General features: G+C 41.8%; 1 protein-coding gene across 26 annotated transcripts in view; it reads right to left on the bottom strand.

Moving 5' to 3' along the window:
- Nucleotides 1-12,116: 12,116 nt before the first annotated feature.
- The window catches only part of RIMS1 (regulating synaptic membrane exocytosis 1), a 531,371-nt gene continuing 518,029 nt past the window's right edge, over nucleotides 12,117-25,458 (bottom strand). For all 26 annotated transcript variants that reach the window (XM_029064002.2, XM_029063826.2, XM_039912344.1 and 23 more), the window contains 3 exons: nucleotides 18,559-18,660; nucleotides 17,699-17,838; nucleotides 12,117-14,702 (listed from right to left, as the gene is read on the bottom strand). In XM_029064002.2, coding sequence (XP_028919835.1) covers nucleotides 14,484-14,702; nucleotides 17,699-17,838; nucleotides 18,559-18,660 — 461 coding nt within the window. In that variant the 3' untranslated portion in view covers nucleotides 12,117-14,483. The remainder of the gene's footprint in view (nucleotides 14,703-17,698; nucleotides 17,839-18,558; nucleotides 18,661-25,458) is intronic.

Here is a 25,458-nt window from a genome sequence, read left to right as displayed (position 1 = left end):
ACCCCACAAGAATTTTAATTGTTATTTCAATTTGGTAACTTACTTTTCATTGTTGCTTGGGAGTCAGAGGTCATGGGTTCGAATGCTGGCTCTGCCACTTGTCAGCTGTGTGACTTTGGGCAAGTCACTTATCTTCGCTAGGTGAACTCATTCGCTCTCACGGCTTTGACTACCATCTCTACTCAGATGACACACAGATCTACATCTCCGCCCCTGTTCTCTCCCCCTCCCTTCAGGCTTGCATCTCCTCCTGCTTCCAGGACGTCTCCACCTGGATGTTGGCCCGCCACCTAAAACTCAACACGAGCAAGACTGAGCTCCTCATCTTCTCTCCCAAACCCGGTCCTCTCCCAGACTTCCCTATCACCGTGGATGGCACGACCATCCTTCCCGTCTCTCAGGCCCGCAATCTCGGTGTCATCCTTGACTCGTCTCTCTCGTTCAACCCACACGTCCTATCCGTTACCAAGACCTGCCGGTTTCACCTTTACAATATCGCCAAGATCCGCCCTCTCCTCTCCACCCAAACAGCTACCTTACTGCTATGGGCTCTCGTTATATTCCGGTTAGACTACTGTGTCAGCCTTCTCTCTGACCTCCCTTCCTCCTCTCTTGCCCTGCTCCAGTCTATTCTTCACTCCGCTGCCCGGCTCATCTTCCTGCAGAAACGATCTGGGCATGTCACTCCCCTTCTTAAACAACTCCAGTGATTGCCTATCAACCTCCGCTCCAAACAAAAACTCCTCACTCTACATCACCTTGCCCCTTTCTACCTCTCCTGCCTTCTCTCTTTCTACCGCCCACCCCGCACGCTCCGCTCCTCCGCCGCCCACCTCCTCGCCGTCCCTCGGTCTCGCCCATCCCGCCGTCGACCCCTGGGCCACATCCTCCCGCGGTCCTGGAACGCCCTGCCTCCTCACCTCCGCCAAACTGATTCTCTTTCCCTCTTCAAAACCTTACTTAAAACTCACCTCCTCCAAGAGGCCTTCCCAGACTGAGCTCCTCTTCTCCCTCTACTCCCTCTACCACCCCCCCTTCACCTCTCCACAGCTTAACCCTCTTTTCCCCCCATTTCCCTCTGCTCCTCCTCCTCTCCCTTCCCATCCCCTCAGCACTGTACTCGTCTGATCAACTGTGTATATTTATTTCCCTATTTATTTTGTTAATGAAATGTACATCGCCTTGATTCTATTTAGTTGCCATTGTTTTTACGAGATGTTCTTCTCCTTGACCCAATTTATTGCCATTGTTCTTGTCTGTCTGTCTCCCCCGATTAGACTGTAAGCCCGTCAAACGTTAGGGACCGTCTCTATCTGTTGCTGACTTGTTCATTCCAAGCGCTTAGTACAGTGCTCTGTGCATAGTAAGTGCTCAATAAATACTATTGAATGAATGAATGAATGAAGTCTCTGGGCCTAAGTTACCTCATCTGTAAAATGGGGATTAAGACTGTGAGCCCCACGTGGGACAACCTGATCACTTTGTAGCCCCCCAGTGCTTATAACAGTGCTTTGCACATTGCAAGCTCTTAACAAATACCATCATTATTATTATATTGTTCTTGCTCTTTGTATCTGCCTACTGCAACTTAGATTGTGAGTCCTGTGATCTGCCTAATGCAACTTAGACTGTGAGTCCTATCACCTGAGTTTCTTGTATCAATCCACCCCACTCTATAGCATCATGCTTGACATCTAATAAGCACTTAAATATATAAACACCACCCAGATTTTTCACTTCTATCATCTTGGATTGTAAGTTTTTCTCTAAGTCATTGCAAAACCCCTATGATGCAGGTATCTGTTCCCTTAAGGACTAGGTTCCAGCTGCAGTAATTCTCATTTCAGTATCTTTCCCTACCAAGAAATATGTATCAACCTCTTTTCTTATGAGTGTGGTCCTCAGATAGGTTTTTTCCAATAGTCGAGATAGAAATAACTGTACCCGCTGAACTATAAAAATCCATTAGGGATATTTTTGTTATGGTTTCTATTAAGTAAACTGTGTCAAACAGTTAATTAGGTTGGACACATTCTTAGTCCCACAAAGGCTCACAGTCTAAGTAGGAGGGAGAACAGGAGAACTGAAGCACAGAGAAGTTAACTGATTTGCTCAAGGTCACTCAATAAGAAATTGAGAGGGGGGATTAGAACTCAGGTTCTCTGACTCCCAGACCTGTGCTCTTTCCACTAGTCCAAGCTGCTTCTCATGATGTGCTGCTTCTCAGCTTATCAATCAATCAATCAATCAATCACTGGTATTTATTAATCACTTACTCTGTGCAGAACACCATTCTTTGCACTTGGGAGAGGAATAGAGTTAATAGATATGATCTCTGCCCTAAAGGAAATGACAATCTAGTGGGGGAGATAGACACGAAAACAAATTACAGGTAGGGGAAGCAATGGAGTATGAAGGTATGTACAAAAGTGCTGAGAGGGAAGGATGGCTAGGGTTAGTACCTAAGTGCCCACATATTCAATTCATCAGTAAATCCTGTCGTTTTGACCTTCACAACATTCCTAAAATCTGCCCTTTCATCTCCATCCAAAATGTTACTATGTTGATCCAGTCACTTATCCTATCCAGCCTTGATTACTGTTTCAGGCTCCTTCCTGAAATCCCAGCCTCCTGTCTCTCCCCACTTCAGTCCATATCCTTCACTCTGCTCTCCAGATCATTTTTCTAACAAAAAACATTCAGGCCATGTTTCCCAACTCCTCAAGATCCTCCAGCGTTGCCCACCCACTTCTGCATCAAACAGAAACTTCTCACCATTGCCTTTAAATCACTCAATTCCCTTGCCCCCTCCTACCTCACATTGCTACTCTCCTACTACAACTCAACCCATAAACTTCACTCCTCTAATGCTAGCTAACCTTCTCACTGTACCTTGATCTCATCTACCCCGCCACCAACTTCTCGCCCCTATCCTGCCGCTGTCTGGAATGTCTTCTCTCCTCAGAGCCAACAGACAATTACACTCTCCTCCTTCAAAGCCTTACTGAAGGTATATCTCCTCCTAGAGGCTTTCCTGACTTCCTCTTCTCCTACTCCCTTTTGTGTCACCCTGAGTTCTTCCTTTATTCATCTCCCACCCAACCCCACAGTACTTATGTACGTCTCATGTCTCATTATTTATTTATGTTAATATTTGTCTTCTCCTCTTCATAAGCTCATTGTGGGCATGGAATATGACTGTATATTGTTATAATTATATTGTACTCTCCCAAGTACTCAGGATAGTGCTCTGCACACAGTAAGCACTCAATGAATTTGACTGAATAGCTGAGTAGGGGTGAGGACTTAAGTATATAAATGATGCACTGTGGGTGAGGGTGGTAGGGTGAGAAATTAGTTGGGGTAGGCTTCCTGGAGGAGATGAGATTATAATAGGGAATTAAAAATGGGGAGAGTGCTGGTCTTTTGGATGTGGAAGGGGAGGAAATTCCAGGCAGTGAGGAGGACGTGAGAAAGAGGTCAATAATGAGAAAGATGAGAGTAAGGCCCAGTGAGTAGGTTGGCATTAGATCAATGAAGCCAGTGGACTGGATTGTAATGTACATCATGGGATTAGACATTCTAACTATCACAGGAAATGAGGCAAAAGGAAACAGATTTTACAAACTTGTCTGGTATGTCATTACATTCAACATGCTAGTACACCCTCCTAAGAGCCAAAATTCAGTTTCTTGTTACTTTGTCCAGTCCTGTTCTTTGCCCTCATTATTAAATTACTTCAATTTAATTGTTTTTGATCCATCCCAAATTTAACCTTTATAAAAAGTACAATGATATAGGTATCTTCAGGTCATTCAGAGAAAGTGAAGTTACTTCAGTTTATTATTTGGCTCCAATGCCTATGGTGTTAAGCATTTATTATGTGCTCTGAACACAGTAAACCTTTAATAAATACCAGGGATTGATTAATTGATTGATAAGAATTGGGAGGACAATCTCAAAAGTGAAAGGATTTTCCAAAATAGTTTTTTGGATTTATACTTTTACCAGTAAAAGTTTGCATCAAGTGAGAAGCTGATGGATAAATTTAGGGTTACTGGCTATTAAATGACAATTTTTGATCTTAGGTTGCCATAGGTTAAAATGAAAATCAGACTATTCTTGATCACTGAGGAGCAGATTACCTAGTTTGGGGATTTCACAGGCTCCTCCTGCATTTCCATTTTGCAGCCTGAGTTTCAGTAATCTTCGCTGGAGAAGGCATTCATTTCATTCCTTGAGGAGCTTTGGTGGATGAAACAATTTGGGTAGTGGGCTCAACTCCCCCTCTGTCTCTACTGAGAAAAAGTGGGAGTTCAGTTAAATGTCATTTTCCCTGAAATACCAGCCCCAGATCAAAAGTGAAGTTTGTAGAGTTCACTAGTCTTTAAAAGGTCAGTCACACTTCTGAACTTGTTAAATACAAGAAAGAGATTCATATGTATAATGTAAAAAGAGCATTTATAATATTGACTTCAACAATGGCCAGTGAAGGAAATGTATAAAAGATTAATGAAATGAGCATTATTTATGATTATACAATGCAGTGTGCACAGCGCTAAACAAATTCCTCAGCTGAAGGACTCAGCAGATTCAACATAGTCAAAATAGAAGCGGGAGGTCACATGTTGATTAGTATCTATTGACCATTTAAAAGATGTGGACTCTATAAGAGAACACAGGCTAGTGTGTCACAAAGGAGTAACACACAGGAAGAAAGCTCTATCCAGAATTCTAGAGCTGGAATGTCTCTGAAGGCTCGCTGGGAAACCCTGGACTTGACAGACCAGAGAGAGGAATGCAAACAGTAATTTTAAAATGGTGGCTGTGGCTATGAATGGCAGCAGCAGCAGCAGTAGTGGGAGAAAGGAGATGGACTGAACGAATGGACCACTGTTGCCTCTTTGGCCTTAGAACTCAGAACTGGGTTTCAAGTGAACTGTGGAGGACAGAGATTTGCAATTGACTGGATAGCGGCAGAAACTGTGGGTCTCTCTATGTGACTCTGAAGCAGTTCTGGGTGTGACAAATGGGGAGACGAAGAAAGAGGCAGAGAGAAAAAGGGGAAAAAACTGAGAAAAGAATGGGAAGATTAGAGGAATCCAATCCCAACCCTATTCCTGGAATAACCTGCACACGACCAGCCGAATGGACAGTAGACTTAAGCAGCTGCTGAGCATTTTCTGAATTTCTCTCTCTACCAGTTGATCTCAAGGCTCTTCTGGGTACCAAGTGCTCACCATCAAGTCTCTTAGGGCCTTGGTGTCCTCCTGCACTGGACTGCCATGCTGTCTCCCCAGGATCCCACAATGAATCTCTTCCATGACATTGAGGAAACTCCATCCAGACCCGCCTTCCACCTGCTGCTGAAAGAAAGAGAAAAGCAGACTGGTGCCATCTCCAGAAAATCTCCGGAAGGCTGAGGAGGCTATTACTGTAGCTGTCACTGTGGCTGCAGTTGTGACTGTGGACTCTTGAGTCCCAAGGAGCTGGAAATTCTGCTCCTTGAACCACAGCATCCTACTGATCTTTGTTACTGTCTTTACCTTGTATACACCCTAGCACTTAATACGGTGCCTGGCACACAGTAAGCACTTAACAAATACCATAATTATTATGTTGTCTTAGTGTTTTTGTTTTATCTTTCCTTATGTGTCTGTTACCATTCCTTTCTCCCCTTTTTTATTAGATTGTGACACCCCCGCCTCCCAAGTATTAGGGGCTGTGACTATTCCCACATATATTCTTTCAGAGCACTTAGTACAGTATTTTGCACACAGTAACATTTCATAAATACTATTTTTACTACTATGGGAATGAATATATCACCAGGAGAGGCCCCAGTGTCCCCAACACTGACAGTGCAGGGCCACACTACCTAGAGCTGGGCTCCTTAGCCACCACGGATGAAGAAGGAGGAGAAAGTGTCGAATTTGCTTACCCCATCCTCTCTCCTTGACCTTCTTCCCTTTGCATCCCTGCCACTGTGGGTGCTTGAGTGGGAGTAATGGAGGAAAAAGGGGTTCTAAAGAGCATGAGAAAGGTCTAGAATCCCAGCAAGAGGGGCTGCTTATCTCTATAATCCTTCCACTCCCACTGGGGCATGGGGAGAGCCACTCAGTGTGTGGGGAATGGGGTGAAGGATAGTGGTACCTTTCTGGGGGTTTCTGTTCCTTGTGTGACAGATATTGACTGGTGGTTGGGGCTGGGGGTGATGGGGGAGTCCTGAAGCACCAAACCCCCAGCCCAACTATGAAATCAACACATAGCACTGAGTACCTTGTGTATTGTTTGCAGTGTCATGGAATTATAGTTAGAAAGCTTTTTTTTAATCCTTCTCCCTCAAGTAAGGATTTACCTTTTATTGAGCAACCTCTTCCTTTCAAATGGGACTGCCTTGGTTGACACACAAGGCAGTCAGTGCAGGTTGCCTAGAGTAGCTTAGGCTATCTACTTTCTGTGAATATCAGACTGTTTAACCTTAATTAGGAAAATGAGACAGCAATGTGTTTATAGACCTGCATTCTTTTTAAAATGGCTAAGGATATTCAATTTATTCCTAACAACTAATTTTAAAAAAGATTTTTCAAATCAGTTAGGTAATTTTGAAGAATGTCAGTTCTTAATGCCTGGTAAGGAGCAAAAATATAAATAACACCAAACAGCAGGTCCTTGGAGAGAGAATAGAGGGTGCAAATTTCATCCTGAGGTGGATAATAGGAGACTCAGAGGAACCCTGCCCTGTCCTGTTTCACCCCTCCCCAATTCCTGACCCCAGATGCTAGGCTCTAACGTTGTTCCTGCTGCCACTACCATCACATTCCATGACCTTTAGTCCCCCATGTGGGACTTCAAACTGAGGTGTCCAGGGTGGGATGGCAATAATGGAAGAGTAAGAAGGGGACGGCAAGTGAGTGAGAAGGCCTAAATTGGCAGCTGAAAGGGGAGAAGAGAGCTGCTGCTTTGTAGTTACACTTCTGCACTCTCCCCTTCTCCTACCCTTTTACAACCACCTGAGATCTTTCAACCTATGCTTCCCTATACTACTCCCTACTCTTCTCTGCCTCTGTCTCCTTTTTCCTTTCCCATCCCACCAGGGTTGCCAACTTTTAAATTTGAGAGTAGTGGCAAACATGGGGTGGAACCTTGAGATAATGGGGCTTTGACGATCAGTGGAGGAAGTAGTGAGGTGAGTTGAAGGGAGGAAAAGAAAGGAAGGAGAGAAAACAGGGAAAAGAGAGGAAGTAAAAGTCACAAAAGGAAGAGCTTGGCCTCTTTCTCCATCACCTCCCATCAGGTCATTCATTCATTCATTCATTCATTCATTCAATCATATTTATTGAGCACTTACAGTGTGCCGAGCACTGTACTAAGCACTTGGAAAGTACAGTACAACAATAAACAGGGAAATTCCCTGTCCACAATGAGCTCACAGTCTAAAGTGGGGGAGCAGACATAAAAAAAATAATAAAGTTACAGATATGTACATAAGTGCTTTTGGGATCGGGGGGAAGAGTAAAGGGATAAATAAAATTATAGATATGTATATAAGTGATTTGGGGCTGGGGGGCAGTGGAGAGCAGAGGGAGCAAATCAAGGTGACACAGAAGGAAGTGGGAGATAAGGAAAAGTGGGGCTTAGTCTGGCAAGGCCTCTTGGAGGAGATCTGCCTTCAATAAGGTTTTGAAGCAGGGGAGAGTGGTTGTCTGTCAGATTAGAGGAGGAAGGGCATTTGAAACCAGTGGCAGGATGTGGACTAGGGGTCGGCAGTGAGACAGGCAGGACTGAGGCACAGTGAAAAAGGTTAGAACTAGAGGAGTGAATTGTGAAGGCTGGATTGCAGGAGAGAAGCAAGGTGAGGTAGGAGAGGGCAAGGTGATAGAGTGTTTTAAAACCAATGTGGAGGAGTTTTTGTTTGATGTAGAGGTGGATGGGCAACAACTGGAGTTTTTTGAGAAGGGGGGTGATGTGTCCAGAACGTTTTGGTAGGAAAATGATGTAGGCAGCAGAGCAAAGAAGTATGGACTGGAGTGGGGAGAGACAGGAGGCTGTGAGTCAGCAAAGAGGCTGATGCAGTAATCCAGGGGGAATAGAATGAGAGATTGCATTAACGGGCAGCAGTATGGATGGAGAGGCAAGGGTGGATTTTAGTGATGTTATAAAGGTGGTACCAGTAGGATTTGGTGATGGATTGAATATGTGGATTGAATGAGAGAGAGGAGTCAAGGATAATGCCAAGGTTACAAGTTTTTGAGAAAGGAAGGATGGTGGTGTTGTATACGGTGAGTCAGGAGGAGGACAAGGTTCAGGTGGGAAGATAAGGAGCTCTGTTCTGGACATAAGTTTGAGATGACAGGAGGACATCCAGGTAGAGAATGTCTTGAAGGCAGGAGGAGATGTGAAACTGGAGAGAGGGAGAGAGATCAGGATTGGAGATATAGATTTGGGTGTCAGCTCCATAGAAGTGGTAGTTGAAGCCATGGGAGTGAATGAGTTCTCCAAGGGAGTGGGTGTAGATGGAGAATAGAAGGGGACCCAGAACTGAACCTTGAGGGACCCCGCAGTTAAGGAGTGAGAGGCAGAGGAGGAGCCCATGAAGGAGACTGAGAATAAATGGCTAGAGAGATAAGAGAAACAGGAGAGGGCAGAGTCAGTAAAGCCAAGGTGGCATAACGTTTTCAGGAGAGGGGGTGGTCCACAGTGTTTAAGGCAGCTAAGTGGTCGAGAAGTATTAGGAAGAAGTAGAAGCCGTTGGATTTGATGACCTCTGAGGGGGTGGTTTCTGTGGAGTGAAGGGGATAGAAGCCAGATTGGAGAGGGTCAAGGAGGGAAATGGAGGAGAGGAATTTGATACAGCAGGCGGAGACAAGGATCACTCAAGGATTTTGGAGAGGAATGATAGGAGAGATATAGGACAATAACTGAAGGAAGGTTTAAGATCAAGGGAGAGGTTTTTTATTAAGGTAGGGAAGACATGGGTATGTTTGAAAGCAGTGGGGAAGAAGCCTTTGGAAAGCAAAAGGATAAAAATGGCTGTTAAGGAGGGGATGAGTGTTTTCATAAGATGTGAAGGAATGGGGTCGGGTGCACATGTAAAGGGGGTGGTTTTTGAGAAGAGGCAGGTGATCAAGCAAAAATGCCTATTGGCTTCAAAGCTCTCCATTGCCTTGTCCTGTCTTACCTCACCTCCCTTCTCCCCTTCTACGACTCAGCCCACATACTCCACTCCTCCGCTGTTGAACCCTGGCCCACGTCCTACCTTTGTCCTGGAATGCTCTCTCTCCTCAAAACCTCCAAACAATCACACTTCCCCCCTTCAAAACCCTAATAGTAATAGTAATGATGGTATTTGTTAAGTGCTTACTTTGTGTCAAGCACTGTGCTAAGTTCTGGGGTAGATACAAGGTTATCAGGTTATCCCACGTGGGACTCACAGTCTCAATCCCCATTTTACAGATGAGGTAACTGAGGCAGAGAAAAGTGAAGTGACTTGCCCAAAGTCACACAGCTGACAAGTGGTGGAGCTGGGATTAGAAACCACGATGGATTAGAACCCACGACCTTTGATTCCCAATCCCACGTCCTTTCTATTAAGCCACACTGCTCACCTCCTCCAGGAGGCCTTCCCAGACTAAGCCTTTTTCCTCTGCTCTTCTTCCACTCCCCTCACCCTGACTCGCTCCCTTTGCTCTACCCCCTCCCCAAACAGCATTGTGTATATATGTATTTAATTCTATTTGTTTATATTAATAATGTGTTCATATCTATAGCTCTCTGTATTTATATTGTTGCTATTGATGCCTGTCTTCCCCCTTCAAGACTGTAAGCCCACTGTGGGCGAGGATTGTCTCTATTTGTTGCTGAATTGTCCAAGTGCTTAATACAGTGCTCTGCACACAGTGAGCGCTCAATAAATACAATTAAATGAATGAGATCTCCTCTAGGGAAGCTGCTGGGAAGGACGGGAGAATTGAAGAAGGGGCCGGTAGTGGGAAGGACTAAGGAGGGTCAGGGGCGATTTTAGGAAGCTCACACACCTAATGGTGTCAATTCTCTTAATAAAGTAGGTGGCCAGATCATAGGGGTCAAGGGATGGGGGAGGTGGGGGAACAGGAGGCCCAAAGAGAGAGTTTGATCCTCACTGGACACTGGGCCAGACATGACAGGCTCTCTTGGCTTCATCCCAAAGCTTTCTGTCCTCTTGCTTCACCCCTTCCTCACCCTGTCTCCTGCACCCACCACCATATATACAAGGCTCATGGCTGCAGTGGCCACAAGGCAGCAGCTTCTCCAGAGTCCTGATCCCCGCTCACACCTAGCTGCTCATGTTCTGAGGACTCCAGCCTCTGCTTGTGGCCCCAAGACCACAGCCTGCAACTATCTCCCATTTAGGCAGGAGAGACTTCAACCCCAGTTTGTACTGCAAGGGCCTATCCCTCTATATTTTCTGTTAAGATTCCTATCTGCATCCAGTCCATGCACTTGTGTGTAGATAACCACAGGCCCACATACTATGCAAGTGTTCGAGCCCTGGCAAGACCCCCTCCCAAGGATTCTAGTCCCACCTGTGAGGGGGCAAGTGATAGAAGATTGGAATAGTTATACTATTTTTCCTGCCTAAAGTAACATTACTGCCCCCACTACCATGTCATTTCCTTGGGGGCTTTGGTCCCCACAGAGTTGAGGCTCATGCAGTCATACCTTGACCTGGCGCCCAGGTTCCCAGCATTGTATCCCTGAAATGTGGGAAATGCAAGCTACAAAATGGCATGGTGACAGCAGTAGCTGCAACCAGGTTCCCAGTAGAACCCAGTAGCAGCAACAGCTTAAAAAAATGGATTAAAAGAGAGTTAAAAATATAAGTAGAAAAGAAAGGGGTGCAGGTAAAGGGAAGATTAAGTGAGATCAGGGTGAGCAGAAGAGGCAAAGAAGCTAAGGGCTGAGAAGAGGGGAGGGGTGGAATTACTTACCTGGGAATATACACAGGTAGAAACTTGAACAGAAATTCCTTTGAGAGGAAATGACTTTTCATGCACCCTTCTTTCCTATTTAGCACTTACATAGTCATTTTGAGGATTTATACACATACTAATTTTTGTATCGAAATTATTTATTCATTTATCCATCTATTCTTTTTACCCAGCTTTAGATATCATCAGTTGGCATTTGACTTCCTCTCCTCCTCCCACCACATGCATACAACTTAGACGTATACATTATTGTAGATTGTAGGCTCCTTAAGGGCAAGGGAATGGTTTTCCTACTTATTCCATATTCTCCCAATTACTCAGCACTGTTTAGGCCCTTAATACTAAATTTTGTTTAAAGCCAGGCAATTGGAGTTGGGAGAGGCAATTTTCTATTTAATGGCAATACGATGTAAACTTACTTGTGCTGGGTATTTCTCTTACTACAGAAAGGTTCCTCTTTAGCTCTGGACAAGTTGCCACTCATTCTTTGTTTTATAGATTAGCAAGCTCAGGTTTGGTCGAAGTGCCTGACCTGTTCTCACTTCCTACCTAACATGCTCCTTCGCGGCAACCTAGTTTCCCAAGCAGGAATGCTTAGGATTCTTCCTACAAAGGTTTTCTTTGAATTCTTTTCCTTGAGGCTTCCGTCTCTCAGCTACTAGAATGCTAATTGCTTTCTACTTCATGCAGAAGTCATTAGTGAATGTGGATTTCCACTGATTGCTGACTCTGTCACTATACCTTTCCCTTAAATGGATCAAAGATTTTAGTGAAAACTTTCAACAGGAGGAAAATACACTGAAAGGTTAAAGATTAGGTCTCTTGGGGTTATTTTTATAGAGTATAAATTGATTGAAAATGTGTCTTAGTGTATCAGAAATTATTTATTCAATAAAAATTTCAGTTTAAAGCAAAAGCACTGCCTGCTTTAGGCACACCTTCCTTGGAGGGGCTGCTCAGCGCTAAGACTGTTATTATTTTAGGAGAAAAAGAAAGGAGGAGAAACAGCATTTAAAGATATTTCCTTAGGCCTTATGTCCAAAAGACTCAATATTTGAATATTTCTTATAATGTGCAATGCCTTGGGCAATCACTTTGCTTCTTTAGTCACACACCCAAAGAAACATAGGAAAAACAAACCCTCCATTCGATTCTTTCTAAGATTTATTGTTTTTAATAATGCCACGTTTTCAGAAGGGTAGTGATGTGCTCACTTAGATAATGGAGACAATGAAACCTTTAAGTAATGCAATGCACCCTTGAGACAAATCTTGAAGACATAATTAGTGTACTGACAAGTCAAGTAAGATACCAGCAAACAGAAAACAAATCCAGTTCCTCTCACTCTCATAGTCCAGCTTCAGTTTTGGCAAATCTGACAAAACATACAACACAGATGGCTACGGACTGACATGAAAAGTAAATTTTATTAAACATGTTTACATAACATGAGTTGGGATTTCATTTAAAAGCACAGGGGTGTCAGGGGAAGGGTGTGTGTGTGTGTGTGTGTGTTTGTGTGTGTGCGCGTGTGCGTGTGTGTGTGTATGTGCATTTGTGTGTTAAGACAAGTGGTCAAATAGAAAGATACTACCGAATTATAATTAGTTGATTGTTGGCCACTAAGACAGAACAGGATCTAGTAGTAGTGTCCCAATACTTCAGTTCTTCCTGCTCAGCAGGTCGAGCAGTAGTCAATCTGTGCCCTATGGAATGATGGCCACGTAACTCTGGCATGTTAAATGATAATAAATAATTCACTCGGTGCAGGCAGTATGTCTATGAATTAAAACCTAGCATGTACACAGTTTCTACATGTGTTACGGCCCCACAGTAGGAATCTACACCAAAATATTTATTAGAAGGAATTTGGTCCATACTACATCACGTTTTCCATAGGGTAAAAAATAAAGTCCATCTATAGACATCCAGCATCAGACCGACAGACCGAGTCTGGTTAAAACTTGCAAATGTCTATAAGAAAAATGGATGGCTTAGATTTCTTGGATATTTCGGTATCATAATTACGAGCAAACTGTACAAATACATGCAACGAACAAGCTGGCCTATGTGGAACTAACATACATAATTAAATAATCTTTTTTTTAATTTTTTTTTTTACAAAACGTGCATGCAGCTTTGAAGAGTTCCAAGTCATGCTGCTCTATTGGTGTGATCACAAAATTGAATGGCCCAGAAAGGAGGGAAAACATCTCAATGCATCTGCACAGTCTGCAGTTTTTCAGCACATCTACAGAAAATCACAAGGGAATTCAAAGCCAAGAAGAACCCAAATGAATAAAAGGCAAATTGAAATTTGACTTTTTTCCTTCAAAAAAGTAAGATATTTTGCAGTAAAAAATCAAGCTTTGTGCTTGCATCCATCTCAAAGAAATGTAAACTAAAATTTGATAAAAACATCATTTAAGTGCAGAATATTTCAACGGGAATTTCCAGTGAAATATTAAACAGCTCATACCATGCTCTATCCAGGGGAGAGAGGTGCACCTGAAGTGACACACATCAAGGAAGCCTGAATACAGCTGAAAGTGTCATATGCTCAACGCCATTACCGGTTAACATTTTGGGAAGTCAAATATACATTTTATACACATGAAAGCAATTCCTCTTTCTTTGATGTTAGGAAGAAAACTGCATTACAAGTAATATTTTCAATGTCAAAATGAAGACTGAAGTTGCTTATATCAATCAGTCCCCTGTTTTAGGTGCAGTAGATTTTTTTCAAAACTCTTCCATGCATAACATCAGGAAACATAAAAAAACCCAACATTACTCATAATGCAAACAGATCTGCTTTGTACAAAGAAAAAGTGGTGCCGTGACAATGTTATTTTGAAGAAAACGTTCTTGATGATTTGTTCTGGATTTTCACATAACAGTTGAATAAGACTTTGGAGAACCTGAACTGTGAAACTGGGAAATCTCATGGGCATAAATTGACTGGCTGATGCACATTTTAAAGAATGCTTGCAGAGGTGTACTTCAGCCCTTTTTTTATACTGTAGTTTTAGAAAAAGAAAGGAAGGGTCTCTGCTAGCATTGCAAGATCTTACAAAACTGGTAGAATTACACCGCAATAAATTAGTGGAAATAGCAGGTACAGAAAAAAAAAACTGCTCAAATACTGGGGAGATAACACTGCTTGTGGTCTGTTTAAGGAGGTGGGAAAAACAATAATTTGAACAGAGTGAGAGCTTCCAGTTGGTTCATTTGTTCTATTTGCTAATTCAAAAGTTCCCTCTTTTGGCTATTAGGAGCAGAGCGACTCTCACTAGCATATTGACGCTGACTGTGAGTGGATTGACTGCCTTGTTCTGTCATTCGGAGCCTGGTTTCAACAAACATTCAGACATACTTTTGGATAACTACTACAGGCAAAACAGAAGTGATTGTCTGTCTCCAACAATGTTTTTGATCATGTGAATATCTGGTTCAGATTTGTTATCCTGGGTGGTAACATTTTAGTTAGACAAAGGATCGGCTACAAGTTCACTATGATCTAATGCAAGGAGGCCCAGTTGAACTTTCCAGAGATGATTGGGAAGCCCTGCGAGTCAAGGGAGTCAGGGTGGGATCCACCAATGACGAGGGTGGAAATAATTTGTACCAGCCTATTACCATACTGGACAGATCGAGTTCCTCCAAAAGGATCTGGGCCACACCCATGAAGCATTTGTGATCCATTCTTCCGTAGTCCCCCCAGACTATCACCTACAGAGACGGAGAGAAGAAGTTTTAAGATGTTCGAAATGATACACAGTTCATTACTGAAGCATGTATGGCAGTTGTCCCATAAAACTGGGAGGATCATTTGAAGAATGAATGCTCGAAAAATTCCTGATACTTGCGGAGAGCAAGTTTAGCTTATTTGAAATTCCTACAATCTGTTTTTCTGAATCTACTGCATAGAGTTTGGAGCAGGAAATGTTTTGGGGCGTATGGCCCCATGACTTGGCCATGTTCTTAATTTATTTAACAATTTCAGCAAGTTTTTCTTCAGTTTTAGCCTTGAAGGATAAAGAAAAATACCCCAGATTTATGTCAGCCTCTGCAGATGAACATGAATCTTAGTTGAGAGACATCAATATAGCTTTCTCCCCATCTTTTATATTATATCCCATTGGGTCATCTTCTTTCTGTTTATGGAGGGCTTATATCATAGCCTTTAAACCTTTAAATCATCCCTCAATTTTCTCTTTGATAGATCTGATGTACTTACAGATCACATATTTCTCCCTTTATTTAGCTCATCGTTCTCTGTTCGCTTTATTCCAAGTTCCTAGTAAGGATATGATCGATGTTGATTATAATGGAGAATTTAGTATTTCCAGTATTGCGCTTGTTTTCGATATGGAGCTATGTTACTATCTTACAGTTTGCTGGTTTTCCATTCCAACACGATCAAACCTGTACTAAAGCACTTCACAAGAGAGGATATTCATTGTCTTGTCTTATGCTGTTGAGTCATCTCAGATCCAAAGCGGCGCCATAGACACATCTCCCCCACAATGCCCTAACTCCATCAGCAGTCATTCTGGTAGCGTATCCATAGAGTTTTCTTGGAAAAATATGGAAGTGATTTACTATTGCTTCCTTCCATGCAGTAAACTTGAGGTCTGCCCTGGACTCTTCCCATGCCACTGTTGCTCAGCACAGGTGAGTTTTGACTTGTAGCAGATTGCCTTCCACTAGCTAGCCACTGCCCAAGCTAGGAATTAAATGGGTAGGCCTCTGCTTGACCTTCCCATAGACAAAACTGGTAGAGTACTGGAAACTCTCCAGGTGCGACTCAGATTGGTGGGATATTCCACCTCCTCTCAAAATCTACCTCCTCCACCTCTGCCTTTGATCCATCTCTTTGTATCTTATTGAAACACTTGCACCCTCCTTCTTACTTCCCTGTCATCTTCAATGCTAACCTTCTCACTGTGCCTTGATCTCACCTGTCTCGCCACCAAGCCCTCACCCACTTCCTGCCTCTGGCCAGGAATGCCCTCACTCTTCATATCTGTCGGACAATTGTTACCCACCTACAATTGTTACCCACCTACTTCAAAGGTTTACTGAAAGCACATCTCCTTCAAAAGGTCTTCCTAAGACTCCTTCCCTTTTCACCCATTTCCTTCTGCATCACTGTGATTTGCTCCCTTTGTTCCTCTCCCCTCCCATTCCTACAACGCTTATGTACATATCTGTAATTTATATATATTAATGTCTAACTCCCCTACTTCTAGGCTATAAGCTCATTGTGGGCAGGGAATGTGTCTGTTTACTGGTATTACTGTTGTATTGTACTCTTCCAAGTGCTTAGTACAGTGCTCTGCACACAGTAAGCACTCAATAAATATGACAGAATGAATCTTCAAGCATTCATTTTCCAATAGCTTCTTCCCCACTGCTTTCAATTATATTCATGCATCATTCTCTACCCTAAAGAACACCCCTCTCTTGACTCCACAACTCCTTCCAGGTAGTTTTCACCCCATTTCCCTTCTACTATTTCTTTCCAAACTCCTTGAGCAGGTCTCTACACCTGCTGCCTACACTTCCTCTCCTCCATTTCTCTCCTTGACCCCCTCCAATCTGGTTATGCCCACTTCCCTCCACTGAAACTGTCCTTTCTAAGGTATAATGACTTACTTCTTGACAAATCCAATGGCCTCTACTCCATCTTAATATCCTGTCTGTGACACTGAGGACCACTTCCTTCTAATGGAAACATTATCCAAACTTGGTTTCAATGACACTGTCCTCTCCTGGTTCTCCTTTATCTCTCTGGCTGTTCCTTTTTAGTCTTGTGAGTAGGCTCCTCTTCTGCCTCCTGTTTGTGAGAGTCCTTCAAAACTTAGTTCTAGATCCCCTTCTATTCTCCATATAAACCCACTTTTATATATAGCTGTAATTTATTTCAAAGCTTGTTTCTCCCTCTAGACCTTAAGCTCCTTGTGGGCTAGAAATATGTCTACCAACTCTGTTGTATTGTATTCTCCCAACTGCTTAGTATAGTGCTTTGTATACTGTAAGTTCCCAAGAAATACCATTGATTGTTGTAGTGTTAGTTGGAGTCTATTTTCCACTCTAGCTAAATCCTGCTATCACTCCCACTGAGCTTTGTTTCCAATGCCACTTCTCGAAACTACTTATGGAAAGAGTAGTTCTGAAAAATGTGTATACTTCAAGTTATTATTCCCTTGACATATTGGATCTGCACAGCTCTGACTCCCCAAACATTATATCCTGAGGAGTTCTTGATGATTAGGCAGACCTCCTGTGCTGCTATCATCTAGCAGAAAAATCACTCCCACAAAGGAAGGGGGGAAAGGGAGCCGAGGGAAATGGAAACTCACCTTTAGCTACAAAATGATTGTGGCAATTTCCAAGGTTTTGCTTGGCACTGTAAGGTGACTGAAGTTGTAGCTTTCAACTTTTATGTAACTTGCAGAATTTTACTGCTCTTATTTTCAACTGACTGAATTTCAACACACTGAATTTATTGTTACTCTTATTATTTTCTCATGTTTCTATGTTTCTGTCCTGCCATTTAGATTGTGAGCCTCTGGTGGTCCAGGGCCATGTCCTACCTGAATCTCATGTAATCACCTGCTTATGACATTTTAGAAATAATGAGAACAACAAAAAAATATAACAACAATATTTTTGTGCTATCAGAATCCTGATATATGAATATTTAAAAACATATTGCTGACCTGAAGAACTTTACCCTGTGGACTTTCATCAAAAACCAGCGACTGTTGATACAGAGGATCAAGGGTTTTTCTTGCAATCCTAGTCTTCTTCTTGGCGATGCAGGCTCCGTTTTCCAGGAGATACACTTTGACATATGGGGCTGCATTCAAGCAGAAAGTATAGTTCATTTTTATACTTCAAGGTAAAAGGAAGGAGCTCAATTTTACCCAGGTTAAAAGGGTTTGTGACAACCAAAAATGAGCATTCTGAGCCTGCATTAATAATATTAAATAAGATGATAAAGGACCACACAGCATGTGAAAATCATTTTTATTTACTTTTAGGGTAATGTTTGTAAAATAATTCACAAACCTAATGCCAGATTGAAGAAAATCAAGGAGAATATATCTTAATATGGGCAGGGAATGTACCTACCAACTCTGTTATATTGTACTCTCCCAAGCACTTATTAAAGTAAGCACTCAATAAATGCCACTGATTGACTCATTACTGGTGTGGTCCCCAATAACCTTTGATGATAATTAACATTAAGTCTGTTCTGTACAAGTTTGGACAAGATATAATTTTTCATTCTAGAAACTGATCTTCAAAAAATATGATGGCATACAAACATACTTGCATTCAGAAACAATTTTGTTTTAAAAAACAAACAGGGCCTATCCAGGCTAATCATCTGGAGAGTTACCAAAGGCAGGATGTAACTAGTTGTTGAATGGCCCAATACAAAACAGAAAATGAAACATTTTGAAATTTCAATCAACTGGACTTTCAAAATGTAATATATTCATCCTCCTGTAGTTTCAACAGCATGGCATTCCATATTTGGTAAATAAACCCAGACACAATTTTCTTTACTCACCAGGGGTAGATTTGGAGCCAGGTTTTTGTGTGAGGCTCCGTGCCCTGATGACTTCCACTTCTAACTGGCCTTTCTTGTCCTCCATTCCAATCTGAATATCACCTGGAAAAAGTGGAAGAGCGGATGGCCCAAAGTTAATTCCACTTTGTCCAACTGATGTTTGTTCCATAACACTACAAATTCTCCAGTCAATCTTGCTAGGTGCAGAGGTGCCTGGGACAGTATAACGGAATAGAGGTGCTAGTAACATTCTCTGCCAAAACAAGCAAGCAGCATACAGGGGGAAATATGTATTAATATAAATAAATAAATTATATAAAACTGCTATAGGGCTGCAGAAGGCAGTGGGAGAAGAGGAAATGAGGTTTTAGCAGGGAAGGTTCCTTGGAGGACATGTGCTTTCAATGAGGTTTTGAAGGAAGGGAGAGTGATTGTTGGATATGAAGAAGGAGGGTGTTCCAGACCAGAGGCACAACATGGGATGTGGTACATGAGATAGGCGTTACTGAAGTACAGTGAGTAGGTTGGCATAAAATGAGCAAAGTGGGCAGGCTGCATTAGAGTAGGATAGCGGTGAGGTAAGGTAGGAGAGGCAAGGTGAATGAGTGCTTTAAAGCTGATGGTAAGATGTTTCTGTTTGATTTGAGGGTAGATGGGAAACCAGTGGAGGTCCCTGAGGAGTGGGGAACATGAATGGAATTATTTTTTAGAAAAATGATCTGGACAGCAGAATGAAGTATGGACCAGAGTGGCAAAAAACAGGACAAAGGGAGGTCAGTGAGGAGGAGGAAGATGGAGTAATCAAGGCAGGTAGGTTTTCAATCCAATGCCCACAAAAATCATTCGAAGAATGAAGAAAAACCTGCATGTGCAGGAATATGTTTGCCAAGTGCTATTGAGTTTTAACATACTTGTTGTGGATGGGGAGAAGAGTGAAATAGTTGACAATTTTTCTCTCTTGGGATTGATAATCAATAATAAAGGAAATAGTAGTCAAGGAATATGCCAAAGATTAGTGTTAGTAAGACTTGCTAGGAAGAGGGTGTTTCCAGTGACAATGTATGGATCTGAAAGCTGGACAGTGAAAAAACAGGATAGAAAGAACAACAATTCTTTTGAAACGTGGTGTTGGAGAAGGCTTTTGTGAATATCAACAAACAAACAAATGGATTTTGGAGCAAATTAAGCAAAAGTGGTCTTTGGAAGGCCAAATGACTCGACTAAGATTAGCATATTTTAGACACATAATCAGGAGGACTAATTCTCTGCAGAAGACACTAATGCTAGGAAAAGTCCAAGGAAAACATGGAAGAGGCAAACCTAGATGGATACAGACCATATCAACAATATCTAAAGAACTGTTAGAAAGGTGGCAGATAATGGCAGAGGACAGGACATTCTGGAGAAAGTATATCCATCGAGTCGCTATGAATCGTAAATAACTCGATAGTACTTAATAATAATAATATTCAGTATTTTCCCAACTGTCAACTGGCTGGAGAAAAGGATTCTGGGCCAACTATAGTAGCATACTGATAAAAAATTGGTAAAAGCTATGATCAATCTCAAATGGAAAATTTGTTTTATTGGCTACTGTATTAGAACACAGAAGATAATAACATAAGGAATGCTATTGAAGGTTCAGAACAGTGGCCCTTCCAGGCTAGAATTCTGCCTGTGATAATGACCACAGAATACTTAGAGATAATGGGACGTGACTACTCTCCTTGACATCCTCCTAACTTTGCTTCCAGACATCCACTACAGATTTCTCGATTACTGACTTATCCAAACTCCACAAGTACCAGCTGATATTTCTGTTGGCACTGTTTCCTAAAGTAACAAAGAAACATGGTGGCCCTGTGGATAGAGCATGGGCCCTGAGTCAGAAGGACCTGAGTCGACTCCTGGCCCTACCATTTATTTGCTTTTTGAACTTGGGCAAATCACTTAACTTTTCTGGGCCTCAGTTACCTTATCAGTAAAATGGGGATTGAGACAGTAAGCCCTATATGGGTCAGGGACTGTGTCCAACTTGATTAGCTTTTATCTACCCCAGTACTTGGTTTAGTGCCTGACACACAGTAAGTGCTTAACAACTACCATAAAGAAAAATTCATATGATTTCCTTCTGCTGGTTTAAGTCATGTTTTCTTTCCTTTATTTTTTAACATTCAGACTTCAACCTACAATGGAAAATCTCTTATTTTGGTGTAATGGGATTTAATTGATAACAATCCCTTATTAGCCTTTATGATTTTGAAAACTTTAGCCTGCACCTTTCAGGCTTCTTTGTTGTTGCTGTTGCTAATGGTATTTGTTAAGCACTTAATATACGCCAAGCCCTGTACTCAGCACTAGGTAGATACATGCTAATCAGGTTGGACACAGTCCATCTTCCACACGGGGCTTGCCATATTAATTCCCATTTTGCAGATGAGGTAAAGAGAAGTTAAGAGACTTTCCCAAGGTCACTCAGCAGACAAGTGGCAGAGCTAGGATTTGAACCCAGGTCCTTATGAGTTTCAGGCACATTCCACTAGTTCATGCTGCTTTGATTTTCAACTTTCTTCCAACTTTCAGCCAGTTCTCCTTCAGGCTGTACCTTTTCAAAGTGAAGAATCCTAAACTTTTCAGTTTATCCTTACACTGAAGCTTCCCCATTCTTTTGGTTTATCAGATATTCCCTTCTTTGTACCCTGTCTTACTCTAGTACATCCTTCCCAAGAGGCGTCAGACAGAATTAGATGCAAGATTCCATTTGAGAGAATACCATATTATTTATTTAGGGCCAAAATGATCTCTTTTGTTTTGTTTTAAACCTCCTTCCTGATAATGCCCAGCATTTGGTTCGCCTTTCTGACTTCTGCTTTAAATAGAACGGGTGTTTGGAAGAACAGCCAAGAATATCTCTGAGATCTCTTTTCTGAGTTATGACCAATAGCTCAGAATCCAGCATCTTGAAGTTGGAATTTGGATTATTTTTTTCCTAGGTTCATTACCTTAGCCTTGTTCACACTGAAGCTCAGCTACAATTCTCCAGATCACACATTCAGGTCATAGCCTGAAGTTTTGCCAAATGAAAGACTTTAATTCACCTGCAAACTTGGGATTTCATCATATTTCACTCTTCCCGATCATTAATGAAGATATTAAAATAAATCAAGTCCTAGCACTGATCCCTAAGAGGTTCCACTATTTTTATCTGTCCATCCTGAAAAGAGGTTGCTTGTCACTAACCTTTGTTTAGTCAGGCAGTCAATCATATTTCAGTCAACTCTTTCTGTTCACTTTCCCATCACTGTTGACAGCACCACCATGCTTCCTGTTGCCAAAATCCACCCCTTCTACTACACCCAAACCGCTACCACATTAATGCAAGCACTTATCCTATCCTGCCTTGATTATTGTATTAGCCTCCTTGCTGGCCTCCTTGCCTCCTGTCTCTCCCCACTCTAGTCCACACTCCATTCTGCTCCCCAGATCATTTTCCTTCAAAAACACTCAGACTATGTTCTCCTACTCTTCAAGAAACTCCAGTTATTGCCCATCCAACTTCGTTTCAAATAAAAACTCCTCACCATTGGCTTCAACCCCTTAATCACCTTACCCTTTCCTACCTCACCTCACTACTCTCCTACTACAAACCAGACCACATACTTCATTTCTCTAATGCTGACCTTCTCACTGTACCTTGATCTCATCCATCTCACCACCAACCTCTGTCCCACACCCGATTAGACTGTAAACCCATCAATGGGCAGGGATTGTCTCTATCTGTTGCCAATTTGTACAGTCCAAGCGCTTAGTACAGTGCTCTGCACATAGTAAGTGCTCAATAAATACTACTGAATGAATGAACATCCAGCTCGTTGTGGGCAGGAATGTATCTGTTTGTTGTCACAGTGTTCTCTCCCAAGTGCTTAGTACAGCACTTTGCACACAGTAAGTGTTCAATAAATATGACTGAATTAATGAATGAATGACTTTGTGCATTTTAAAGGATATCTTTCCTTCTTTGATGACTTTTCTTGCCTTTCAAGGCAAACTGCAGATATGGTCACCTGCTCTTTCTTCTTTTTTCATTGTAGAAACCATTTTACCTGGGCCCTTAAAAGGGTCCTAAATGGCAGAATTACTGCAGCTTTGCTGGTTTGATTCTGTTTCCATGCACTGCTACTCTAACCTCTCAATTCCCTCTCTCTCACTCCACACAAAAACATTGCTGTATTTGCCCTTTCAGTCATTCTAATTTGCTATTTTTTTAATCAACAAATTTCAAGCAGTATGCTCACCCCTGAGACTATATAAGGATATGTTAGTAGGTGCAGATGACAGACAATATTGGAAAAACTGTGACAGATAAGGGGACTTCTGGGGAGTCCAGCGAGGAGTGCCATGAGGAGGCAAGAAGAAATTGCTTTGGCTCAGTCCTGATGGTTATGGAGGCTCAGCCAGCTGGAGCAATCTTCTCTCGTACTCTGGCTACTGCTGCTCTTCATTTGAGCAGATTCTAGTTAGCATGCCTGGGTGAATGGAGATGATGGAACTAACTTGTAGGGTGTACAGTTCTAAGAGTACAACTTCTAAACAAGTTTAAAGCCCCTGCTTTACACCATCTAGGAAGACCTATTTTATTAGTAAGGCATTACTTAGTATTTACCCCATTTGGTCTGACCACATTCAGATCTTTTCAGTGTAGGAAAATCTGCCAGTCAATTTAGCAATGATTAACACTCATCATGTGCACAGCACTGTGACAGAATACATTATTGAAAGGGTGGATTACTTCACTGAAGAATGTTTTATTGTTCTCTTAACACTGAACAAATGCTCTCTGATAAAGTTGTTTAAAAACAAAGTGACAATTGATTTAACATTTACTTCTCAAGCTATTTCATGAGTGAACTTAATCGTCCTATTTATTGTATAGTACCGCTTCAGATGTTTCCTTGAAACTGCAGAAACTAATTGTGGCAAATTTCTTTTTTAGGGTATGTAGTGATATAAATTGAAAATCTCTTTTTTGGGTTCCTTTTCTCTTAGTATATATCATATTTCAGATAATGTCAGCCTGGAACTAAACAAGTATCCCCGAGGCTAGACTGGCTAAGCAGTCAGAGTTCTTATAAATCACCCCATTCCTTTCCTTCCAACAACAGCAAAAAAAAAGCCATCATTTAAAAATCTTATCTTTGAAACCATTTGAAAGATACAGTTTAGGAATGAGAATAAAGTCATCCTTATCTTTCCAAAGGCAGTTATATCTATCCAAATCATAACTGTCCCCTTGAGATGAGTTTTCCAAAACCATTAATTAATGCACAATTCCATTCCACTGCAAAATCTGCATTTCCAATGCCATCCCTTTCCCCAGCTACTCCTTCCCTTCCCTGGCCACACCCTGAGCTACTACTTTTCCCAACTGTTATTCTAAGGATTACTAAATCATGCACAAAGTTTATGTAAATCTCCCAAGATTTCTCCCACAGATACAGTTTTCCAAGAAACCCAAAGGACAAGGGAGTAGAAAGTTATGAAAAAACTTGTATTTAGCCTGTTGCCTGATATATTCAGGTCCAGGGCAAAACAACCTGTTCTCATTTTAATGGCTGCACAAGTACAGATATCTTTACCTGGGATTTTACATTTTCTTCTCTCTGTTTTATCAACTTACAGACTCTTTACCCTTTAGTTCCACATTCTGCCACATTATTTTCAAGTTCCATCATAGAGAGCACTTAAATTTTGACCATGAACAAGAATTTTCATCTTTTGACTAACTTAATGAAGCCTGAAAACAAGACTCTTCCTCCAAAATACATATTTGCAATTTATTCATTGCTTTGAATACACAAAATGGATCTGGCTACAGACTCCCTATCCCCCCAACATCATGAAATGAGGCCTGTGGTTGACACCTTGCATAGAACATAATTTCATATCCTATCTTATAACACCATTAGTCTTTGTCTGACTTATTTGCATGGAACCCTGGAACTACAGAGATTTGGGCCTGGCCTACACATTGCTGTTTTGGAAGTAGTTCTGGTGGTGTCATAGCCCAATGTGTACTTTTACATGTGATGTTCCAGTATGTTGTTATTTGTTCTTCCAGTGGCTCATTACCAATGAAGTGAATAGAATACCATTCTGCACATACTAAGCACTCAATAAATACCATTGATTGATTGATACATTATGTGGTCCCTCTCTTGATGCCTAAGTTGTGGTATGCTTGTTCCTCCTGAAGCCTTCCATGATGGCAGAAAAAAGAAGTTATAGCATGAAAGGGAACTGTGACTGGCACAAGCCCTCTTGAACTCAGCTTTCTACTAATCCTGCACAGGCCAGTCTAGTCCTTTGAAGTTCGATCCATTAGGTTCTAGCAAGGCTCTTGCCCATTCATTAATCAATTAAACACTTATATTTTATAAAATAGCATGCCCTAGTGGAAAGAGCCGAGGCTTGGGAGCCAGAGGACCTGGGTTCTAATCCCAGCTTGGCCACTTGCCTAGTGTGTGACCTTGGGCAAGTCATTTATCTGTGCCTCAGTTTCTTCAATTGTAAAACAGGGATTCAATCCCTGTTTTCACTCCTACTTAGACTGTGAGCCCCATATGGGACAGGGCTATTTCCAACATATTTAACTTGCATCTATTCCAGAACTTTTTATTAAAGTTATTAAGCAATTATGCTGTGCCAGGCATGATACTAAGGATTTAGAATGGTGCTTGATGATGGTAAGTGCTTATAATAATAATAATGACATTTGTTAAGCACTTACTATGTGCAAAGCACTGTTCTAAGCGCTGGGGAGGATACATGGCCGTCCCAAGAGGGGCTCACAGTCTCAAATGCCCATTTTAAAGATGAGGTAACTGAGGCCCAGAGAGGTGA

The sequence above is a fragment of the Ornithorhynchus anatinus genome, chromosome 1, assembly GCF_004115215.2.
Source record: "Ornithorhynchus anatinus isolate Pmale09 chromosome 1, mOrnAna1.pri.v4, whole genome shotgun sequence".
Classification (NCBI taxonomy): domain Eukaryota; kingdom Metazoa; phylum Chordata; class Mammalia; order Monotremata; family Ornithorhynchidae; genus Ornithorhynchus; species Ornithorhynchus anatinus.
Note: the sequence above shows the minus strand (reverse complement) of the source record. Positions and strands in the feature narration are given on the sequence as shown.